Source organism: Sciurus vulgaris (genome assembly GCF_902686455.1).
Source record: "Sciurus vulgaris genome assembly, chromosome: 7".
Taxonomy (NCBI): Eukaryota; Metazoa; Chordata; class Mammalia; order Rodentia; family Sciuridae; genus Sciurus; species Sciurus vulgaris.
The window spans coordinates 56154457-56179582 of NC_136467.1; the positions used below are offsets into that span (position 1 = coordinate 56154457).

The following is a 25126-nucleotide window of genomic DNA, read 5'->3' on the forward strand; positions in this document are numbered from 1 at the left end:
GGCCCCAGACGCTCCTCTCCGCCCCCAACCCCCGCCCCCCAGCAAATAATAAACAATCGAGTAAAATTCGAAAGGAGGAAGGAGGGGAGGGAGGAGGAGAGAAAGAGGGCGCTCCAGAAGGGAGTCCTTCGCGTGCGGACGGCGGGAGGATTAAAAGGAGGGACGAGAGAGAGCAGGGGAGGAAAAGTGGGGGCAGACCCGGATGGCAGGTCCCGCCGCGGTGAGCAACAGCCATAAGAGGAAACTTAGCGTTCTGTGGACGCCTGCTGTATAGCCGGGCGCTAAGGCCCCGGGGCAGCGGGCTAGGGACTGGGGGCGGGGCCAGGCCAGCTGAAGGGGCGGGGACGAGGCATCGCTGGCGCTGCGCGGGCGGAGCCAGCAGACACGTGCGGGAGGAGGGCGGGCGCGCGCTGCTCCGGCTCGCCCTGGGCGCGCGGCCCTGGTAGCCGCGCGCGCTTGTTTACCAGCGCACGTGGGTGTTATTTTTAAACAGAATGTGGGGCTGGTTGCGCCTCCGAGTGGCGGGCGCTTGGGGCCGCCCGCGTTGGCTGGGGGACGCGGTGGGGCCAGCGTGGCGGCCTTTCCAAGCTCTACCAGAGAGGCGGTGAGGCTGTTCCTGAGGCGCGCTGCCTGCGTAGCCGGCAGACCGGGCCCGGGAGCCTGACTGCGAGTTTCGGGCTCTGCCCAACCCGCCTCGGAATCGACGGGTGCCGGCCGCCTCACGCAGCCTGTTTTTCGCCCTGGTTCATCTTCTACATTAGCACTGAAGGAACAAAGCCGCCTGTTTGTCCTGGAGGCCGCGCCAGGCCGGCGGTCCGGGAGACAACACGTACACACTCAATGGCACACACATCTTGGCCGCATGGTGGACTCTCAGCACCCTGCATAGTCTGTGCCCCAGCTCCCTTGCTCCGAACTTCTAGCCCAGTCCACGTGTGCAAGTCTTGAGACACAGGTCTCTGCCTGCTTATAAATACGCTTCTACTTAGGGTTGTCTTTGGAAAGGGAAGTTTGGGGGAGGGGGCTTTTTGCTTCCTGGGATTGCTTCTCTGCCTGAGGATCCTCTCCTCTCCTTGTGGGCCTGAGAATCCCAGACTTTAAATTTGGTTTACAGCCTGGCAGAGTAGATGGTGGTGTATGATCACAACTCAGCTTCAGGTGCTAGTGCTAAGAGCTTATTACCCAGAGTCTGATGTTCAGCTTTGCATCAAGAACCAAGAGACTAGATCACTCAGGGTTTCGCATCTCATGCAGCGAAAAATCCAAAGAATTTTCACTTGCTGATTTAAAATACAGCCTGCTATTATGTTTTTTAATTTTTTTTTTTTTTTTTACTCCACGCTTGTTTCTCTGTAAATCTAAGCAATCCTTTGTCATTTGAGTCCAGACCTGCAGAAGTACAAAGAATGTGTTTACACTGACTGGGCTCTTAGCCATTAGATTTTCACTATAAACATGTTGAGTGTTCATTTACAGAATGCATATCTCAAGGGCATTCCAGAAAAGGGGTCGGGGGTTAAAGATTCAGTAGATGCACCTAGATCATTGTGACCCTCACAGTGAGGGATGGGGGCAGGCACATAATAAAGTCATTTACTGCAAAGACATTAGTCTTAGTTGGAAGCATAAGAAATATTTTAAAGTTAAATATTTCAAGAGTTTGAAAGCAGTACAAAACAATTTAAGAGGTCATACATACAGTATTGGGTAAGCATCATTTGATCAATTAATTGATCAAAAAACTTCATATAGCAGTGTCTATAAATATTTAGCTTTGTTCAGTGTGCATCTCACCCAGAGAATTTACCTTGATAATTTGTTCCTATCAGCAAACCAAAGAGATTGAGTCTCAGATTGTTCCATTTTAGCCTGATATTTTTTATCTTTGCCTTCGCCTTGTGGGCCTCATTGGTCCCTCTCCATTTCTTCCCACCTTTTTTTTTTTTCCTCTAAACTTTATTACTATAGGAAAGTTCAGTAAGTTATGGTTATTAAGAAAGAATGCCAGCATTACCTTTGAGGTAGAATTTTTGGTCAAAACTTTCCCTTCCCAGTCAATTTTATATCCTATTTATTTCTACAAATGATTTAAGGTGCCGGTTGTTCACCTCATTTTGTAAATTCAGTCACTGGAGGTAATCAAAACTTTTACCCAAAAACACTGAGTAATTCACCATGTTGTTAGGGTGGTGGTGGTAGATGCTGGGGTTCTCCCTCTCAGGGACTGCCTCTCAATACCTATGTGCTAGCCCAGTCAGTTCTCCTGTACCTAGGCCAGTAGGCGCCTCCCTCTGACTCCAAAGCCCAAATGTTTAAGGACTGAGTATACTGCTCAGTTTCCCCTTGGAGTGGCTTCTGTGTCATATCAACAAATTGTGACCAGCTGGAAAGAAAGGAGCTTCCTCAACATACAGGTTTACAGCTCCTCCCCAATCTATATCTGACACACTCATTAGTCTCTTTGTCTGTTTCCAGCCTCCTCAGCATACCAGTCACATGGAAAACCTCTTTGTTGAACACCACGTCCCAAAGTACAGAGTGAACTTTGGCTTGTCCTTTGGGGTGTCATTCCAGGCAAGTTTCATCACCACCCTCTCCAAGAGAATCTGAAGCTCCTGTTCTCTCTCTTCCCATCAAGCTTGACAAGCCTACCCAGGTTGTAAGGATGACTATGTTGTGGTTCATTTGGAGGAAGTGTATTTATATTTTGGGGGAGGGAGAGTGGAAAAAGTAAGTGAACCCAAAAAGGTGAATGTTTACCTGAAATGGAATTAGGTAGATAAGAAATTGGGACAAATTCTGTTGTAGTATTATAAGGTTAGGTGATTGTTAACCTTCATTTGTCATCTCATATGTTTCAGACCCTGAACCGAGCACTTTTAAGACTTGCAGCATTTAAACCTCATGGAGACCTTACGAGGTAAGTTCAATGACATGGGGATTAAGAACAGTTTCTGAGGTTTTGTTGATTCCCCCACATACCAGCTATGCGACCTGGTAAGTATTATTTAACCATTGACTCTCAGTTCCTCACCCATAAAATGAGACTAATACTTCCTAAGATTGTTGAAAAAATTGGGTTAAATGAGATTATGAATCTAAAGCATTTAGGATTAGAATAGTACTGTACTAAGGAACCTTTTAAAAACCCTGCTGCCCAGGCACCATCTTAAACCAGCTGAATTTCTGAAAGTAGGGTCTAGCACTGACATGTTTTTAATTGCCAAAGGAATCAGAGGCACAGAAGTTAGAGACCACTGAGACGGGGACTCTCTGAGACACACTCCAGTATTTGCCCTCAGCTCTGGCTGATTCGTTACTACTAAAAATGAACAAATGAACTTTCCAGTTCACCTCTGCATCATCAGGCCCTCTTCCCTCATTTCTGCCTCCTGCCTGGTTGCTTCATATTTATTTGACTTAGCCACCCTAACTTGTACCTTCTACTCTTCACTGGCATATTAGAGTTCATTCCAGTTCATAAAAAACAACTGTGCTCATCCCAGACTTGCAATGGACTATTATGGGCACATTTATTTCACAGAAAGTGGCCAGTGCTAACAACTAATTCTTCCAGCCTTTCTTTTCTGCCTGCCTTTTTCTTCTTGGAGACAGTTATCCAGCACACATTTACCCTACTCCACTCAGCCACTGTCTTACATTCTAAACATGTTATAGTTTATTGTTTGTCAGTTGAAGGAAGATCTTTTGAAAACCAGAAGTAAGAATGAGAGTTTGTGACTATATTTTTAAAATGTAAATATAAAAAAAAAATCCTATTGTAAGATAAAGAAGACATGAAGTCAGAATTAATGCAGTGCTGCTAGCTGACTGGCCTCTAGCAGATGGCATTGAGCTTTGTAAGTGGTCTATCTATTCCATTTCTCATCTTGAGAATACTTGCAAAGTGAGCATGTGGCCATGTCCACTTGTTAGAAAATCTATTTAAAACACCTCATAATTGGAATCTTAAATACAAGTTACTTTCAAACATTCATGAGGCACTTAAATCAAGGTCATATGGAACCATTCATTACTCTTGTATCTCCCTGGTGCAATTAGGCATGTGTAAAGTTTTCTGGAATAGTTTGATACTAAAGCCCCCCTGGGGTATATAGGGCTCAAGGGACATTAAATCTGATTATTGCCCCTCCCACAACCACATCTGAAAATGGAGTAAACCTGTGAAACAGGAGGGTAATAGGAGAAAAACAAAAAATTTGATCAAGTTTGCAAATGAGTGAACATTAGTTTAAAATTCTCAAGCTATCAAGATATGAGGCTTGTACAGTGTGGAGATTCCTTAGAAAGCTTGGAATGGACCTACCATTTGACCCAGCTATCCCACTCCTTGGCCTATACCCAAAGGACTTAAGATCAGCACACTACAGAGATACAGCCACATCAATGTTCATAGCTGCTCAATTCACAATAGCCAGACTATGGAACCAACCTAGATGCCCTTCAATTGATGAATGGATAAAGAAACTGTGGTATATATATACAATGGAATATTACTCAGCTATAAAGAATAATAAAATTATGGCATTTGCAGGAAAATGGATGAAATTGGAGAATATCATGTTAAGTGAGATAAGCCAATCTCAAAAATCCAAAAGAGGAATGATCTCACTGATAAGCGGATGATGACACTTAATGGGGGGTGGGAGGGGGACAAGAATGGAGGAAGGAGGGACTGTATAGATGGAAAAGAGAGGTGGGAGGGGTGGGGGGGAGGGAAAAAAATAACGGAATGAATCAAACATTACTTTATGTAAATATATGAATATGCAAATGGTATGCTGTTACTCCATGTACAAACTGAAACAACATGTATCCCATTTGTTTACAATAAATTAAAAAAAAAAGGAAGATGGAATCCATAAAAAAAAAAAGATATGAGGCTTGTAAATATGATACAGCAAATCCTAGCATAGAAACACATAGAAGAGAACTACCACAGTCACTCTCAAGACGGTAAATTTGAGTTTGAACACTACTCATTCAGGATGGTTCAAACATCTCAGAAAGATTTTCCTTTGCAAAGGAACTTGTCTCTCTGTTCAGGTCTTTGTGGAGGCCCTCTTGGTAACCCATCAAATAAGGGGTCCTGCAGTATTAGTGGGACAGGTTTTGTGAACCCTTCTCTACCCACCCTAAGAATTGGCATTCAAGGTGTCAGCCCTTGAAACTATTTCTGGTCCGCAGTTGGATCACTCTGCTCAGAAGGTAACTCTTCAGGTATTAGAAAGAACTCACCCTCACTCCTTCCCTATTCCCTGAAATGGTTCACATGCCTTTAGTATCATATCTTTTGACCTCTTGTGCTCATTTCTGGAGAGACAGCTGAAGCCACCAAAATGGGTGACGGAATCACAAAGGGAGACATATGAGGAGGAAGTGTCAAGGCCTCCAAACAGGAGTTACCTGATGACAGCATAACATCTGAACCTCACACACTCACACAGCACTCTGAGTCCTTTTGCAATTCCACTTCTCAAATGGATCATCTGAAGGGCTGTTTTAAACATTCGAAATAACTTTTGTAAAATCTGCATATTGGAAACAAATAATGAAGCCAAGTGAGTAATTCCATAATTGAACATAATCCCTGGGGCCCCTTGGCCTGTTGAGGGAACCAACCAAATCTAGTCATTTTGGGTCAAGCCTTCCCACTTTCCATGGAGAGAGAAACTCCTCTTGGAGTTTGTGGCAATTTTACCAACCAGTAAAAAGAGGAAGTGGGTCCTTTCTTTCCACTTATTGTGCAGTAAAAATATATTGTTGAAGAGGGTGAAGGTTGTCATGACAACTATGACCAAAAGGATCCATGTGACATGTAAGGAGCCTAAGAAGAAGAGGGGTTGTGGCCTAAACAGGCTGGCCTTTCTCCAATGGACTGCAGCAGGCAGAAAGACTTAATGGAAAGATCAATGACCTCAGAATCACTGCTGGCAGGTTGGCAGTCCCCCACACCTGATAACTCTGGGTTAAGTGACATAGTCAACTTCCTATTCCTTTACCTGCTACATAGACAATAAGCGGATTTGGGGAAAACCTCTGGCAAAAGCATTCTGAGAGGTCCATTCTGAAAGAGGTAGCCCTTTTGATACCCCACCCTCCATAAACCTGATATAACCAACAAATTATTTGGTTCCAAACTAACTGATCCCCAATTGAACAAATGGAATTGTATTCCTTTCTCAAAAATAAAAAATTAGTTTGTCTATATGTGTTTTAAGTTGGTCCCTCTCCACTGTTTCACAGTTGCTGTACATTGATATTTAAATTGGCCTGGTCAAAATTCATCTGTGGCTGTTGCTTCACTTCTGCATTTGAGACATACTCAGAACATGAGAATGTTAGAAGGCTTGGAAAATTCCTTCTAGAAGTCCTTAATGTCATGATCACAGAAGGATCACACTGCAACATAACAGAAACACATTTCTCTTGTTATGAGGGGTTTCTTCTAAACCCTTTTTTAAGTACTTTACCCAATTTATTTTACTGCTTAGAAACCCACTTCTCTTTCAGCCTCAGCTTTGGGCTTCTCTAGGTCCTATGGCAGTGGGATCTTCCCTCTCTTACTCTGAGCTACTTGAAGGCAAAGGCTGGATTAAGATAAGTACGTGACAAATGGAGCTTGGGAAGGAGAAGTTCACAGCTTAATCCCTTTTTTAAAAAGCATTTGTTGAAGACCCAGGTCAGGCATCAAGGTGGGAGAGAACCAGAAGAGGGGAATGGCTATTGTCTTGTACTCTGCTTCCACCCTCCAGTCACCCAAAGCACTTAACCTTCCTGAGTCTCCATTTCCTCCTCTGTGAACTAGAAAGGCTGGATCTGAGGAGTGCAGAAGCCAGTGCTAGCATTTGTCTGTGACTTAGTTAATTTCTTAGTTAACAAGAACTTACCCAATGGACTGAGGTTGTAGCTCAGTGGTAGAGCGCTTGCCTAGCACGTGTGAGGCACTAGGTTTGATCCTGAGCACCACAAAAAAATAAATAAATAAAGGTGCTGTGTCCATCTACAACTAAAAATAAAAGAACTTACCAAACACCACCCGTGTATACCCATTTACAGCCAAGACTCCTGGCCTTTACCGCTGATGGGTAAAACACCACAGAGCTGTTTTATGTTCCCATGTTTACACATTTGTGGGTGTTCCTTATGTTTTCATGGTGCAGCTATTTCTAACCACTACATTTAGGTCTTCTGGGGGAAGGGCCATCTTTGCTGTTTCCCCACTAGACTGGAAGCTCACTCAGTGAGGCCAGGGATGGTATCTAATTGGTCTTTGTATCTCCAGCATATAGTAGGCACTCAGTAAAAGTGGAAGGAAGGAAGGAAAGGCAGGAGGGGGGACTGATACTAGGAATATCCCCATACCTGTGATATTTCTGGGCACAGAAACAGACCACAGTTAAATCCCTGTCTACAGTGCCACTGGTAGCAGCTTCTGAACTTTCATGGACTCAGCAAATCATTGGAGCTATTGAAAATTACATTAATTTTATTGAAGCCTTTTGCAGGTACCTAATGTAATTATGGCCCTGATAACAGCTGCCAAGTGCTCCTGAGTGCAGAGGAGAAGAGAAAATATTTTAACGAAGTTACCAGACTCATTTGGCTTCTCATCCTAAAAACTCTACTGTTCTGGGAGACCATCATTTCTGCTGAGCTGGCATTGCTATGAGGCTACCTCCTTTGGTTGGTTTTTCTTCGTGTTTTAGAGGTACTCTTCAGAAAGATCTCATTTTCTTTTTTTTTTTTTTAATTAATAATGTTTTTTTTATTGTAAACAAATGGGATACATGTTGTTTCTCTGTACATGGCGTAAAAGCATACCATTTGTGTAATCATAAATTTACATACAGTAATGTTGTTTGATTCATTCTGTTATTTTTTCCCTTCCCCCCACCCCTCCCACCCCTCTTTTCCCTCTATACAGTCCTTCCTTCCTCCATACTTGCCCCCCTCCCTAACCCTAACTCTAACCCTAACACTAACCCTACCCTCCCCCCATTATATGTCATCATCCACTTATTAGCGATATCATTCGTCCTTTGGCTTTTTGAGATTGGCTTATCTCACTTAGCATGATATTCTCCAATTTCATCCATTTGCCTGCAAATGCCATAATTTTACCATTCTTTATGGCTGAGTAATATTCCATTGTATATATATACCACAGTTTCTTTATCCATTCATCAATTGAAGGACATCTAGGTTGGTTCCACAGTCTGGCTATTGTGAATTGAGCAGCTATGAACATTGATGTGGCTGTATCTCTATAGGATGCTGATTTTAAGTCCTTTGGGTATAGACCAAGGAGTGGGATAGCTGGGTCAAATGGTGGTTCCATTCCAAGTTTTCTAAGGAATCTCCACACTGCTTTCCAGAGTGGCTGCACTAATTTGCAGCCCCACCAGCAATGTATGAGTGTACCTTTCTCCCCACATCCTCGCCAACACCTGTTGTTGCTTGTATTTTTGATAATCGCCATTCTAATTGGGGTGAGATGAAATCTTAGGGTGGTTTTGATTTGCATTTCTCTTATTACTAGAGATGTTGAACATTTTCCCATATGTTTGTTGATTGCTTGTAGATCTTCTTCTGTGAAGTGTCTATTCATTTCCTTAGCCCATTTGTCGACTGGATTATTTGTATTCTTAGAGTTTTTTGAGTTCTTTATAGATTCTGGAGATTAGCGCTCTATCTGAAGTATGATTGGCAAAGATATTCTCCCACTCTGTAGGCTCTTTCTTTGCGTTGCTGATAGTTTCCTTTGCTGAGAGAAAGCTTTTTAGTTTGAATCTATCCCAGTTATTGATTCCTGCTTTTATTTCTTGTGCTATGGGAGTCTTGTTAAGGAAGTCTGGTCCTAAGCCGACATGTTGAAGATCTGGACCTACTTTTTCTTCTATAATCTGCAGGGTCTCTGGTCTGATTCCGAGGTCCTTAATCCATTTTGAGTTGAGTTTCGTGCATGGTGAGAGATATGGGTTTAGTTTCATTCTGTTGCATATGGATTTCCAATTCTCCCAGCACCATTTGTTGAAGAGGCTATCTTTTCTCCATTGCATATTTTTGGCACCATTGTCTAGTATGAAAAAATTGTATTTCTTTGAGTTTGTGTCCGTGTCCTCTATTCTGTACCATTGATCTACCTTTCTATTTTGGTACCAATACCATGCCGTTTTTGTTACTATTGCTTTGTAGTAGAGTTGAAGATCTGGTATTGCAATACCCCCTGTTTCACTCTTCCTGCTAAGGATTGTTTTAGCTATTCTGGGTTTCTTATTCTTCCAGATGAATTTCATAATTGCTTGCTCTATTTCTGTAAGGTACATCATTGGGATTTTAATTGGAATTGCATTGAATTTGTATAGCACTTTAGGTAGTATGGCCATTTTGACAATATTAATTCTTCCTATCCAAGAACATGGAAGATCTTTCCATCTTCTAAGGTGTTCTTTAATTTCTTTCTTTAGTGTTCTGTAGTTCTCATTGTAGAGGTCTTTCACCTCTTTTGTGAGATTGATTCCCAAGTATTTTACTTTTTTCGAGGCTATTGCGAATGGGGTAGTTTTCCTAATTTCTCTTTCTGAAGATTCATCACTTATGTATAAAAATGCGTTGGCTTTATGAGCATTGATCTTGTAACCTGCTACTTTACTGAATTCACTTATGAGTTCTAAGAGTTTTCTGGTGGAATTTCCAGGTTCCTCTAAATATATAATCATATCATCAGTGAACAGGGATAGTTTGAGTTCTTCTTTTCCAATTCGTATCCCTTTAATTTCTTTGGCTTGTCTAATTGCTCTGGCTATAGTCTCAAGAACAATGTTGAATAGAAGTGGTGAAAGAGGGCATCCCTGCCTTGTTCCAGTTTTTAGGGGGAATGCTTTCAGTTTTTCACCATTTAGAATGATATTAGCCATGGGCTTAGCATAAATGGCCTTTACAATGTTAAGGAATGTTCCCACTATCCCTATTTTTTCTAGTGTTTTGAGCATGAAGGGGTGCTGTATTTTATCAAATGCTTTTTCTGCATCTATTGAAATAATCATGTGATTCTTGACTTTAAGTCTATTGATATGGTGTATTACATTTATTGATTTCCGGATGTTGAACCAATCTTGCATCCCTGGGATGAAACCCACTTGATCATGGTGCACTATCTTTTTAATATGCTTTTGTATGCGATTTGCTAAAATTTTGTTGAGAATTTTTGCATCGATGTTCATTAAGGATATTGGTCTGAAATTTTCTTTCCTTGATGAGTCTCTGTCTGGTTTAGGTATCAGGGTGATATTGGCTTCATAGAATGAGTTTGGGAGGGTTCCCTCCTCTTCTATTTTATGGAATACTTTGAAAAGTATTGGAATGAGCTCTTCTTTAAAGGTTTTGTAGAACTCGGCTGAGAACCCATCTGGTCCCGGACTTTTCTTTGTTGGTAGGCTTTTGATGACTTCTTCTATTTCAGTACTTGAAATTGGTCTATTTAAATTGTGTATGTCCTCCTCATTCAGTTTAGGCAATTCATGTCTCTAGAAACCTGTTGATGTCTTCGAAATTTTCTATTTTGTTGGAGTATAGATTTTCAAAATAGCTTCTAATTATGTTTTGTATTTCAATCGTGTCTGTTGTGATATTTCCTTGTTCATTCCGAATTTTAGTGATTTGGGTTTTCTCTCGTCTTCTCTTTGTTAGTGTGGCTAAAGGTTTATCAATTTTGTTTATTTTTTCGAAGAACCAACTATTTATTTTGTCAATTTTTTGTATTGTTTCTTTTGTTTCAATTTCATTGATTTCAGCTCTGAGTTTAACTATTTCCTGTCTTCTACTACCTTTGGTGCTGTTCTGTTCTTCTTTTTCTAGGGCTTTGAACTGTAGTGTTAGGTCGTTTATTTGTTGAGTTTTACTTCTTTTATTAAATGCGCTCCATGAAATAAATTTCCCTCTAAGTACTGCTTTCATAGTGTCCCAGAGATTTTGATATGATGTTTCCTTGTTCTCATTTACCTCTAAGAGTTTTTTAATTTCCTTCCTAATATCTTCTGTTATCCATTCATCATATAATAGCATATTGTTTAATCTCCAGATGTTGAAATAGTTTCTGTGTTTTACTCTTTCATTATTTCTAACTTCAATCCATTATGATCTGATAGAATACAAGGTAGTGTCTCTATCTTCTTGTATTTGCTAACATTAGCTTTGTGGCATAATATATGGTCTATTTTAGAGAAGGATCCATGTGCTGCTGAGAAGAAAGTGTATTCGCTCTTGGTTGGATGGTATATTCTATAAATGTCCATTAAGTCTAAATTGTTGATTGTGTTATTGAGGTCTATGGTTTCTTTGTTCAATTTTTGTCTGGAAGATCTGTCCAGTGGTGAGAGAGGCGTGTTAAAATCGCCTAGTATTATTGTGTTATGGTCTATTTGGTTTCTGAAATTGAGAAGGATTTGTTTGACATACATGGATGAGCCACTGTTTGGGGCATAGATGTTTATGATTGTTATATCTTGCTGATTTATGCTTCCCTTAAGCAGTATGAAATGACCTTCTTTATCCCTTCTGACTAACTTTGGCTTGAAGTCCACATTATCTGAAATGAGGATGGATACTCCAGCTTTTTTGCTGAGTCCATGTGCATGGTATGTTTTTCCCCATCCTTTCACCTTTAGTCTATGGGTATCTTTTTCTATGAGGTGAGTCTCTTGTAAGCAACAGATTGTTGGATCCTTCTTTTTAATCCAATCTGCCAGTCTATGTGTTTTGATTGATGAATTCAGGCCATTAACATTCAGGGTTATTATCGAGATATGATTTGGTTTCCCGGTCATATGGTTCATTTTTAAAATTTTATTTATTTATTTATTTGACACAACTTGGTTCCTCCTTCATTTGACAATTCCTTTAGGATAATTCCTCCCTTTGCTGATTTGCTTCTTTGTTTTTCATCTCTTCCTCATGGAATATTTTGCTGAGAATGTTCTGTAATGCTGGCTTTCTTTTTGTAAATTCTTTTAGCTTTTGTTTATCATGGAAGGATTTTATTTCATCGTCAAATTTGAAGGTAAGTTTTGCTGGGTATAAGATTCTTGGTTGGCATCCATTTTCTTTCAGGGCTTGAAAAATGTTGTTCCAGGCCCTTCTAGCTTTTAGGGTCTGGATTGAAAAATCTCCTGATATCCGTATTAGTTTCCCCCTGAATGTAATTTGGTTCTTTTCTCTCACAGCCTTTAAAATTCTGTCTTTATTTTGTATGTTAGGTATTTTCATTATAATGTGCCTTGGTGTGGATCTGTTGTAATTTTGTGTATTTGGAGTCCTATAAGCCTCTTGAACTTGATTTTCCATTTCATTCTTCAGATTTGGGAAATTTTCTGATATTATTTCATTGAATAGATTGTTCATTCCTTTGGTTTGTTTCTCTAGGCCTTCCTCAATCCCAATAATTCTTAAATTTGGCCTTTTCATGATATCCCATAGTTCTTGTAGATTCTGTTCATGATTTCTTACCGTCTTCTCTGTTTGTTCAACTTTGTTTTCAAGGTTAAATATTTGGTCTTCAATATCTGAGGTTCTGTCTTCCAGGTGTTCTATCCTACTGGATATGCTTTCTATGGAGTTCTTAATTTGGTTTATTGTTTCCTTCATGTCAAGGATTTCTGTTTGTTTTTTTTTCAATATCTCTAACTCTTTATTGAAATGATCTTTTACTTCCTGTATTTGCTCTTTTAACTGTCGATTGGTGCGATCATTCAATGCCTGCATTTGGTCTTTCATCTCATCATTCAGTGCGTGCATTTGCTCTTTCATCTCATCGTTTGCTTCCCTGATCATTTTAATTATGTACATTCTGAACTCCTTTTCTGTCATTTCTTCTGCCATGCTGTCATTGGGTTTTATTGATGTAACATCTAGATTTGTTTGCGGTATTTTCTTTCCTTGTTTTCTCATATTGTTCAGGTATCAGTGGACCGCTGAGATATTGCAGATTTCCTCTATTGACTTACAATGTCCTTGAAGATTTGTGTATGTATCCCTCTTAGCCTTCAGTAGGCTGAAGTCTTGGAGGAAGTTGATAATGTGGTGCGCCACAAGGAAGCTGCCTCTCTAGGAGTGGTGGCCTTCAGGTGGGGTATATTCCCTGCTAGTGGGCAGAGGTGCCTCCACTTGTTGACCAGTGGTCATCCAAAGGGGAACTAGGCTTCGGGCTGAGGCAAGGCCTGTTTGGGCCTGTGTCTCTGGTTTTACCGTCCTTGTGGGGAAACCTCACTCGCCAGGGAAGACTCACCCGGTGGGGAGGTCTTGCTGGTCAGTTCCCCTCCTAGAGGTTCCCCTCAATTTACAGCTACCGCCTGGGCTGGGCTGCCTTCCTCTGCAAAGTTCCCAGGGGCCCGGCCCTACCTCTTGGGCCTGGGAGCCTCACCCTTCGCAGATGAATCTCCTTAGGCTGCCCCTCCTCAGAGAATCTGCCCGCAGTCCTGGAACCTTCGCTCTGCCCTAAGCGTGTCTCTGTGCGGCTCTTCCACCAACAAGCCTCCTAGATCCTGGGACTCTGCTCTGCACCTAATCGCCTGGCTATGCGGCCCCTCCTCTGAGCAGCCACCTGGGGCCCCGTACAATCGCTCTGAGTCCCAGAGACCCGCCGCACGCCTCTTCCTCCAGATAGCCGCCCAGTATTCCTGTGCGGTCACTAGGAGTCCGAGCAACTCACTGCGTGCCTCCTCCTCCCACCAACCGCCCGTAGCCCTGGGCAATCACTCCGAGTCGAAGTGACCCGCCCCGTTCCTCCTCCTCCTCCAGGTAACCCCCCGGGTGTTCAGGAGCTATCGCTCTGAGTGGCTCTGAATCCATGTGACCTGCTGCACGCGTCCTCTGGGCAACCGCCTGGAGCTCTGGTGTGGCCACTCGAGACCAAGCGACCCACCGTGCTCCTCCTCCAGGCAGCCCCCCTGTGTTCAGGAGCGGTCGCTTTAAGTCCAAACAACTCACCACTCGCCTCCTCCTCTGAGCAGCCACCTGGAGCTCTAATGCAGTCACTGCGAGTCCAAACGACCCGCCGTGCTCCTCCTCCTCCTCCTCCTACTCCTCAGGGCAGGCCCCGGTGTTCAGAAGTGGTCTGAGCCCAAACAGCTCACCGCGCCGCTTCTCCTCTGGCAACCGCCTGTAGCTCTGGTGCAGTCACTTCGAATCCATGCAGCCGCGCTCCTCCTCCTCCTACTCCTCTGGGCAGGCCCGTGTTCAGAAGTGGTCTGAGTCCACAGAGCTCTCCTCACCGCTGCTCCCCTGGGCAGCCACCGGAGCCCCAGTGGTTGCTCCGAGTCCCAGCACTGTGCTGAGCGGCCTCCTCTACGACGCTCCCAGTTGTCCGAGTTCACTGCTCCAGCGGGGGGGAGGGGTGTCTCACCGGCAGCTCTACTTCACAAAGTTCCCTGCGTTCCGGGACTACCACCCCATCCGGGACGCCTCCCCAACGGGAGAGACCCACCAGGCTGCTTTGAGTTGGTCCCAAGTCTCTCAATATCTCCTCTTTTGAATCCTGAGTCCTGGAGCAACATGAAATGCAGCCACCCTCTAGGCTGCCATCTTGAAACTCAAGACCTCATTTTCTTTACTTGGGCCCAGCTCTGGATTCTACTAAACTTCCTGGTAACTGGTAATTTATTGTGGATGTGTCCCAATTACATTTCCTTTCCACAGTTACTACCACATGCCTCACTCAAGTGTAAAATGCAAAATTTTTCTTTGCTCAGCTGCCCGTGATTAGTCAGGGTACCCTCTCTCACATGACAACTCCTTTTCCCTCCCAAAAAGAAGGCTTGGACTATCAGCCTGTCCCTGGGGGGTGGGGGGTTAGGTGGGAAACAGACACCTCCTCCCTGACTAACCAAAGTCTGGTCCCTGGCTGGGCTTGGAAGATAATCAGGCTGCTGACCTTTTTTCTTTACCACTTCCTTCCAAGTTATCCATGGGTAGAGGACTAATTTCTAGGTAGAGAGGTGAAATCTGGTTTTCAAAATGCTGGAAGGACCCTGAAACAGCTGGATGGACTCCTTCAGGCTGTTTCTGCCTACAAGATTTGCATTTCTCAAGGAGCAGGGAGAGGTGGAGTTGAGGTCTTGAGGTAGGAGAATGGGCCCATTATCTCACTTCTGCCTGCTTTTACCCACCACCACCCAGCAGGGCTTACTACAGCAGCTTCTGGCACGACTGACTGCCAAACTGATCATAATCCTCTTCTTCTCTTGTCCTCAGTTATTTAGCAAGGCTTCCAGAGGTGACTCTGTGAGGAGAGAACTTTCTAGAACAAATCATAGCCTGTTTTGTCCAGAACATCTCCGTTGCCCAGTGGGGTGCTAATGTCAAGGCTATGAGGTTAAGACCTGTGTAGGCCCATTTTAAAATGGTAGACTTCTTAAGGGAAGGAATATGTCTTAGCTTTTTTCCCTTCTGGGTTGATTGGAACTGTCATAGTCTGCCAGTGTCCTCCAAACATTGCCTGAGATGAAAAAAACGTATCTTGTGAACCTCTGTGTTACTATTTTTGAATGCTACCTAGGAGCCATTGAAAATATCTATTATTATGAAATTTTTCTCTGTCAATGTATAATAAAGAAGTTTTTCTCTGTCAATGTACACACACAAAAGTAGAACCACAATTTTGGGAACAGTATGGGTACCTTTTGACATCAAAAGGAGCCTTCAAATGTGGAAAGAATGGTCAAAAAATACCAGTGGTTATATTTTATCTGACTGTTGATTATCCCCATTCCTGTGCCCCAGACTTCCTTTTCCTTGGGGATGAGGCTAAGGAAAAATGCCAATACTTCCTCCATAGCGAGGAAATTCTGCCTTAGTGGATAATGGGCTTGATGTCTTTGCACTCTGCCTTGTCCGGCCTGTAACTGTTGTCACAGGAAGGATCCAGCTTGGGGAATAAACATCCCTCTTTAATAAGAGATGAGCTACATAATAAAGTCCTTAACATTTATTCTGGGTTTTATAACCAGCATCATCTCCCTCATTTTAATCTACAAGATTAAACTTTGAAAAATTCAATAGTTGCTGAAAAGTTAGTCATCTCAAGGATGAGACTCAAGGTTGGAGCATTTTCCTCCTAAAGAGATAAAATTTCAGCACCATTTTGGGAGGTGAAACTGGGGCCAGCCAATGGAGGCCTCAGTACTTGTACCATTTGTCTTGCCCATGTTATGTTAACCCTGTAGCTAACCAGGGCAGATTGGTCTACTTTGCAACCTGAACCAAATAGCATCCTAAGACTCCCTGTACCCCTGGCCACTGCCATACTTCCTGGAAGCATCTGTGGATGCTGTTTGACATCCATCTCCACAGGCATCACTGTGGATCATCATTAACCCCCTGTGCTGTGGGTTCCCTATTCTTGCTATTGCCAACTGCATTATCCCTTTCAAAATGGCCAAAATCAGGGTGCTCCTGTGTACATTCGGCCACACAGTGGGAGCCATAGACTTCTCCGCCAGCCAGCAGCTGGGCTGCGCATTGATCATAGCCTTCTCCTTCTACAAGCGGCCTCTACCAGCACCTCCCTTGTTCCAGAGTCATTCAGTACCAGTAATGCATCTTCACTTTCATTCTCTGTCTCAGGTTCCCTTCATTTGAGACTCCAGACTTTCTCCTGGCGCCCATTCCAGAAAATACTCCCACTAAAGAAGGCTGTGTTTTTAAGCCACGTTGTTTACTTTTCCCAATAGTCTATGGGAGGTTGTGCCATGTCTGTACCTGAAACACCAGATTCCTTGAGAAAATCCCCAGTTGATATCTGAGCCCTCTGCCTCCTTCTCCAGTACTTTTATCCTAATAAGTAGCATATCCTACAGTTCATTTTCATTTTTACCTCCCAGTGGTCTTGTGTGAGATTTTGGGAGGGACAGGATGAAAACCAAAAATCTTGTCAAATCTCAAGAAGAACCTCCTAATTCTAAGGAAAATACCTACAGGGCCCCGGTTACATTGCTCACCTCCCAGCTCAAGTTGCCAAAGAATACCAAGGATATGTGTGAAAGAGGATGAAAGTACTTACTAAGGGAGAAAGCAACCCAAACTGGCTGATCGGCTGGCCAGAGATGGCGGCTCCCAGAAGGTTCTACTGCAACACTCAGATACCCTCAGAAAAAGATGAAATTCAACACAAAGAACCAAGAAGAAAGTCTCTCACTTCCACTTGATGATGTAAAAGTCTCTTCAGATCAGAATAAATATTTGCCCCTTACCTCTGCTGAGCCTCTGTGAGGCTATTTCCAGATGGGAGAGCAAGTCAGAGAGGGTCAGACTTGGTCAGAACAAGGCTGAGATCTCAGTTACAGCTCTTAATTCCATCTCTGTTCCTCCCAGAATCCCCTTTCCCAAGAAAATGGCTTTCTCCATTGCCTCTGGCACCAATCATGGTGCAACTTTTTCAGAATATGTGTAACTCAGTTGGTTACTTTCCTGGAGAAAGGCATCAGAAGTGGAAGCATGTTTAGACCTCACTCCATCTAAACTGCAGTCATGCAGACCCTCCGTCTGCAGCACCCAGAGCACTGTGCTCACCTCTTACGTGCTGTATCACAGTGAGGCAGGCCATATCAGAGCCTGGATTTTGCCAGCAGAGCAGAGAGGGAGAGAGGAAGAGGCAGAATCAAAGTATCCCTTCCTTCACCACCACACTTCCCAGCATCTACTTGCTTTTGCCATCACCTCTTAACTGTTTTACAGGGAACTCCCAAGAAAAAAGAAAAACATTTCTGTACATAGTAACCTACCAAGATGAGCAAACTGGCCCGGTGCTGGCAGATAGTGTTTTCTTTGAGGTAGAGCCGGGCAGTCCAGAGCTCTGAAGGGCAGGTCTCTGCCAGAATTTGCTGATCCCCTCCTGCCATCTTGTGGCTGAGAGTTGGCATACATGCAAATTCCAATCTTCCTGTCTTGTTTAGAATCTTCAAGGTTTGATGGGAGAAGGCAGAAACTTTGGAAGAGGGAGAGGAGAAGGGAAAGGGGGAGAGGAGGGGAAAGGAAGGGGGAAAGACGAGAGGGAAGGAAAAAGGGTGGAAAAAGGGAGAAAATGTAAAACTTCTGTTCTGGTGGCTTTCAGGACCTGTTCTTCCTTAGGCACCTTTAGGCTTAGTTCAGCTGCAAGTAATGGTAAATGGTGGGGGCAGGGGGCGGTGTCCAAGACACAGTAGTTAGTTCCACCAACATTTTAAAAAAATATCTTGTTTGTTTGTCAGTGGAACTTTATTTTACCTATATGCAGTGCTGAGAATTGAACCCAGTGCCTTGCACATGCTAGGCAAGCACTCTACCACTGAGCCACAACCCCAGCCCTCCACCACATTTTGTGGAGCACTTCTGGATGTTGGACATTGCACTAAGGGTTGGATTGCAAAACATGTGCTCAAAAGATCTGCCCAGTCCTCCAGAGAAATCCATCAATAATCACTTTGGGTTGTACTTTTTATGATCCTGAAAAACAAGCTACTGTTTCTACACTCAAACTTGCCCCTCTCTACATAGCGGTGGCTCCAGTGGTTTTGCCTACCTTTTTTTAAGGCACACCATGAAGTGAAGGCAGGTTCTTAAATCAAATGTCACTTTGGTTACAAATATAATTTTTAAAGGTCAACTTTTTAAGTGTACAATTCACATACAGTTGTAAGAAGTAATACACAGATCTCGTGTAAGCTTTACTCAGTTTCCTCCAAAGGCAACATCTTGCAAAACTGTAGTAATAACTGGAATATCAACAATGGTACAGTCGAGATACAAAATAATTGCATCACAAGGACCCCATCCCTCTTGTTCTTTTATAACTGCACCTATTTCCCAACCACCCACCTATCACGTCCCTAACCCCTGGCAACCACTGAGCTCCATTTCTGTTCTCTATTTCTCTAATTTTATTATTTCAAGAATGTTACACAAAAGGAATTTTATAGTATGTCACTTGGGGTAGTGGCTTTTTCCACTAATTCTGGAGACCCAGCCATATTATGTGACTGAATAGTTTGGTCCTTTTATTGCTGTGTAGTATTCCACAGCATGGATGTGTCAGTGTTGGTTCAACCATTTACCCAGTGAAGGACACAGCTTAACTGTGGATTTGGGTTGTTACTTATGAAGCTTCTATGAACACTGATGTACAGGCTCTTTTATGGAAACAAGTTATTTCTGTGGCATAAGCATGTGGAAGTACCTTTGCTAAGTCATGCTAGCTGTGTTTTTAGTTTTTAAAGAATCTGACAAACTATTCTAGAGTAACTATGCCACTTTGCTTTCCCTCTAGCAATGTTTTGACCAATTTCTCTGCATCAGCACCAACATTCAGTGTCGTCACTACTTTTTATTTTAGTCATTCAGTTCAATGTATAGTGATACCTCATGGTGGTTTTGTTATTTTGGTACTGAGGAATTGAACGCAGGGGCACTTAACCACTGAGTCACATCCCTAGCCCTTTTTTAAAGATTATTTTTTATTTTGAGACACTGTCTCACTAAGTTGCTAAGGCTGGCCTTGGACTTGTGATCCTCGTGCCTCAGCCTCCTGAGCCTCTGGGATTACAGGTGTGCACTAACATACCCAGCTCCAGGATTGATCTTGAGTTGAAATTTTTATGAGGTACAGATTTGTCTTCTGTTTATATCTATCTGCTGATGTCTATTTGCGCCACTTCTCAAAAGGCCTATCCTCCCCCTACAACATTGCTTTTATACCTTTCTCAGAAATTAGTGGGGCATTACTTATGTGGGCCTCTTTCTCAGTTCTCTATTCTGTTCCATTAATCTCTGTGACTGTCCTTCCATCAAACTCCACAGTCTTGATTATTATGGTCCTATGTCTATAGAGTAGAATGGTTCCTCCCACTTTATTCTTATTTTTCAAAATCCCTTCAGTTTATCTCACTTTTCGTTTGCTTTTCCACATAAAGCTTAGCAGTAATCTTATCTAGATTTATAAAAGATCTTGCTGGCTTTTGATAAAAACTGCATTAACCCATTATGTCCTATGGTGGTATACATATATAACACCTATAAAAAACAAATTGAGCAACAAATATACCACTTATGGTCATTTTGAAATATATGGTATATTTTTTAGAATTCTATTCTTTCGAGAGAATAGGTAAATTATTAGTGTCTAAAAAATACACACACACACATACATGCACACCTTTATAGTATATAAACTCTAGATTAGGATTTCCAACCTATCTTAATGCACCTGTATCAATTTTGTAGAAATATTCAAAGAATTGAAAACTTGTGACTTATTGGTTTAAGGTAGCATATCAATTTTGTGAGAATTATCACCCAGGAACGTGGTAAGTCTATTTACTTAGCTCTCTGATCATCAGCATTTTGTAGTTTTCAGCATACAAGTTCTGTGCATGTTGTTAGATTTAGACAAAAGTATATTTTTTAGCTTTTGTAAACTGTTTTCTACTTTTAATTTTAGCGCCCACGTGTTCATTGCTAATATATGAAAATGCAATTGACTTTTGTATGTCTATTTTGTATCCTTTGATCTTGCTGAACTTCATTAGTTTACAAACTTTTTCTTTGTAGATTTGCTGGATATATTTACAGAGATGATCATGGGATTTGCAAATAGGAATATTTTTTTTTAAATCTTCCTTCCTAATCTATTTGCCTTTTATTTCCTTTTCATGCTTTATTTCACCAGCTAGAACTTCCAGTACTATGCTGAATAAAAGTCATGAGAATGGACATCCTTACCTTGTTCTGGATTTTAGGGTGAAAGCGTTTAGTCTTCCCCATTAAATATAATGTTAACTATAGGTTTGTTTCCCTCTAGTTCTAGTCTCTAGTTATCTTAAAAATTTTTAAAGCCTTCACTCTTTATTTTTTTATAAAAATACTCTCCTGAGAATTTCTAAAATCATAAATGTATATTGAATTTTGTCAAATACTTGTTACGCATCAGTTGATATGATTATGTAATTTTTCTTATTTAATCTATTAATATAGATCACACTAATTGGCTTTCAAATATTGGATGAGTTTTGCATCCTGAAATATTCTTTTCTTGGATATGATGTATAATAATTTTTATATGTTGCTGAATTATATTTGCTAATATTTTGTTAAGAATTCCTGTGTCTATGTTCATGAGTGATATTGATTTTTTTATACTATCTTTGGTTTTAGTATCAGAGTAATTCTAGCTTCATAAAATGAATTGAGAAGTGTTCCCTCCATTTCTGTTTCTGGAAGAGATTGGTGTGAATTCTTTTTAAACGTTTGGTAGGATTCTCCAGGGAAATCACCTGGGCCTGGAGACTTCATTTTTTGGAAGGTTTAATTACTAATTGAAAGTCCTTAATAGTTCTAGGGCTATCCAAATTATCTAGTTTATATTGAATGAGTTGCTGTCGTTTGCATTTTTCAAGGAATTAGTCTGATTCATCAAAGATGATGAAGTTTTTACAACTGACACTTAACATCATTTTTGACCATAAATCAGATCATGATGCAACTTTTCCTGACTTGTTCAAAATATTCTCTTACAGCAGAAGTTACAGTGGTATTATAAAAATGCTTCTTCACACTCATTAAAGAATATCACCCATCTGTTGAAGGTACTGATGTTAAAAAAGCTCTTAGTAACATAATAATAAACCACTTATTTTAGTCAGTTTTTTTGCTGCTGTGACTAAGTGATCTGACCAACACAACTGTAGAGGAGGAAGAGTTTATTTGAGGGCTCACGGTTTCAGAGATCTTAGTCCATAGAAGGCTGGCTCCATTCCTCAGGGCTAGAGGTGAGGCAGGACAGCATAGCGCAAGAGCATGGCAGAGAGAAGCAGCTCGAATCACCAGAGAGACTCCACTGTCCAGATACAAAATATATACCCCAGAGCCACGCCCCAATTCCCACCTCCTCCAGCTGCACCCTACCACCTCAATTAATCCCGTCACTGATTGGGATAAGACTCTTACAACCCAATCATTGCTCCTCTGAACCTTCTTGCATTGTCTCACATGTGAACTTTTGGGGGACACCTCACATCCAAACCATAACACCACTTATTACAGGAAGGCTCCACAAATTTAGAACAAGTAAGTTTCCTTTTATTGGTTTCTTTTCTTTCAAAGAAAAGTATAAAACTCATTTTTAAGTCGAGTAATTCTTTTAGACACTTTACTATGAGCAATCCAAAAGCTCCTATGTGTAGGGATGAGTCTTGTGGAAACCCCATCCCCCACAATTTTATTTGTAAAATACTGTAAAAATTATATGATTTAAGGGGGTTATCTTTATATAAAAATTAACCATGTTGACGACATCTTATAGCACAAACTGTCATGTGCAGCAGTTCCTAGCTGGTGAGGAGGCCAGGGAAGAGTGTCAGGCCTCGGCATGGTGGATGCCCCCTTTCCCTGGGAATAAAAGATGTTGGACTCTGGCTATCCAACAATAAACAGAGAGGTGATAATAATCATCCAGATGGCAAAAACATGTAAAATAATTTTATTTCTAATTTTTAAAATATGTAATTAAACAAAATAGAATTCTCAAATTTCTTTTGCTTTCTTCTTGCATCCTAGTGAACATCAGGTGCTTCTGCTGTGTGCTCAGCCCCCTCGTTTGGCAGCCACTGCCCCACATGAATACTTTGAGTGGATTACTCTTGTCCCCCACCACCTCCACTATGGAATTTTAAACTTTTTTTTTCAGTACTGGGGATTGAACCCAGCAATTCTTTACCACTGAACCATATCCCCAGCCCTTTTTATTTTGAGACTGGGTTTCATTAAGTGGCTTAGGGCCTTGCTAAGTTACTGAAGCTGGCGTCAAGCTTGCAATTCTGCCTCAGACCCTGAGTCGCTGGGATTACAGGCATGTGTCATCAGATTTCTAAGCTTCCTAAGAGCAAGAGTTATGTCTTGTTCTTGCCATTACTCCCAAACACCCAGCAAATACCAGGGGCTGCAAAGCTCAGTTGCCTCAGGTCATTGGATTAGAGAACTGCTGGAACTGAGCCCTCAGGGAACCCTGTGATGTGCAAGTGCCCATGCAGACCTGACTGGGGCAGGACTCAGACATGGAGAATCCACACCCCACTCTTGCAGCTTCCTGATGCACTGGGGTGAGGGATGTGTAGATAAGAACAGTCTACAATCCAAGAGAGATGAAGAAAGAGCTGCTAGACACCAGCAAAAGGCTATGGGAGAGTTATTATGGTTTGGATGTGAGGTGTCTCCTAAAAGCTCACATGTGAGACAATGCAGGAAGGTTCAGAGGAGAAATGATTGGGTTGTAAGAGTCTTAAGCCAATCAGTGAATTAATCCCTGATGGGATTAATTGAGGTAGTAGGGTGCGGCTGAAGGAGGTGGGAATTGGGGTGTGGCTCTGGGGTATATATTTTGTCTCTGAAGTGTGGAGTCTCCCTGCTTCCTGATGATGTGAGCTGCTTCCCTCTGCCACACTCTTCCACCATGATGTTCTGCCTCACCTCAAGCCCCAAGGAATGGAGCTGGCTTTCTATGAACTAAGACCTCTGAAACCATTAGCCCTCAAATAAACTTTTCCTCCTTTTTAATTGTGCTGGTCAGATCATTTAGTCACAGCATAGAAAAAGCTGACTAAAACAAGAGTGGAGCAGAAAGACCCTTGGCTCTGGTCACTCCAACTAGGATTGAGAATGGCAACCTGGAGGGGGAGGTATTCTGTACGGTGGTATAAGTCTTAGTACCATTGCAGCCAGGCGTAAAGGATCGAGAGAAGATGAGGAGAACTTTTGGAGATGTCATCAAGTGAAAGGGCTCATTAGGGGAAGTAGACATAGAGGAAGGGCCATCAGTTCACTCTTAAGACAAAATAATCCTCAGGTAATGTGCAAGATCTTATAATAACCCCACCTGCAGAATTCCAGATACATACATTGTTTTTTGTTTTGTTTTCTCTGTGTGTTTGTGGTGTTGGTATTGAGCCCAGGGCCTTACGCATGCTCTACTACTGAACTCTGTCCCCTACACTGGGTGTTTAATACAAATGTTTACTGGAGTGGGGAACAAGCTACTAACTCACAGATGTTCTTCCTGTTCCTCTCACTCCTCTAACACCATCCTGACTTCAGGTTCATGTGCCCCCTTCCTTCTGTCTAGAAGGTCCTGCCAGTGGACCACTTGGTAGGACTGATGTCATTCAGGGGCCGAGGCAGATGCCACTTCCTCTGAGGCCTTCCCTGACCTTCTAATGGAGGGAGCCCAGTCACTATGCATCGTATCTCCCCACATTTGTCTCAGCACTAAGCTCACCTGAATTTGTGTTTATTTTATGGTGAGTTGTCAACCATCTGCTCCCCCACCCTTGCCCCTCACCACACACCCTAGAAGGTAAGGGTCAGAGTGCTGTGATCACTGACCACAAAGACCTGGTGAGTGACTTCAGTTGGTCCTCTTAAAATACTGCATTACGGGCTGGGGAGATAGCTCAGTTGGTAGAGTGCTTGCCTTGCAAGCACAAGGCCCTGGGTTCAATCCCCAGCACCACAAAAAAAAAAAAAAAAACTGCATAAAAGGATGATTTGTTGAAGTGGCCTCACTTTAAATGACCCCAAATCCACTTACAGAAAATGAGAAATTTTTAAAAAGGGAGAATTGCTCCAGTGAAATGTGATGTATGAGGTTACCACGTCATTTTAGTTTAACTCCTATTTAAGTCTAATTTGCCTCATTTCTCTTACTCCAGTTTAAAAAAAAAAAAACTGTGTTTTATGTACCTCTCAAAATTGCCTTAAACATGGAAACAGGCAAGAGAAATGTTATCTGTATGAAAATGTTATATTTCCCAGTCTTGGTTGGACACTGGGTTCACTGAAGGTACCATTTGAAATACAGATGTCTAGGCCTCCACAGACCATCAAGCTCAGTCTGTTTGGCTGGCAGTCAGAGTCTAAATTAGCTTCCTAGGTGTTTCAGATGGTTCACTAGGTTTAGGGAACACTATAATAAATTATCTTTTCTTTTTTCTTTTTTTTTTTTTGTTAATGGAGATTGAACCCAGGGGTGCTTAACCACTGAGCCACATCCCCAGCCCTTTTTTAGTTTTGATTTTGAGACAGGATC

The 25126-nt window shown here is 42.1% G+C and overlaps 1 protein-coding gene and 1 long non-coding RNA gene across 3 annotated transcripts in view; both read left to right on the plus strand.

Annotated features, from left to right (window-relative positions):
* The window catches only part of LOC306665075, a 238796-nt gene that overhangs the window by 203913 nt on the left and 9757 nt on the right, over positions 1-25126 (plus strand). The window lies entirely within an intron of this gene.
* Positions 68-24464, plus strand: LOC306665074 (uncharacterized protein). Of its 2 annotated transcripts, none has more exons than XR_013764909.1 (4): positions 68-220; positions 2476-2574; positions 2862-2920; positions 23435-24464. XR_013764909.1 is itself a non-coding variant. In XM_079146317.1 (4 exons), exons 1-4 carry the CDS (start codon positions 203-205, stop codon positions 22766-22768), a joined length of 342 nt encoding a protein of 113 aa, XP_079002443.1. In that variant the 5' UTR covers positions 68-202; the 3' UTR covers positions 22769-23423. The 2 variants fall into 2 exon arrangements, 1 of the variants encoding a protein (XP_079002443.1); XM_079146317.1 differs by lacking the exon at positions 23435-24464 and adding an exon at positions 22603-23423.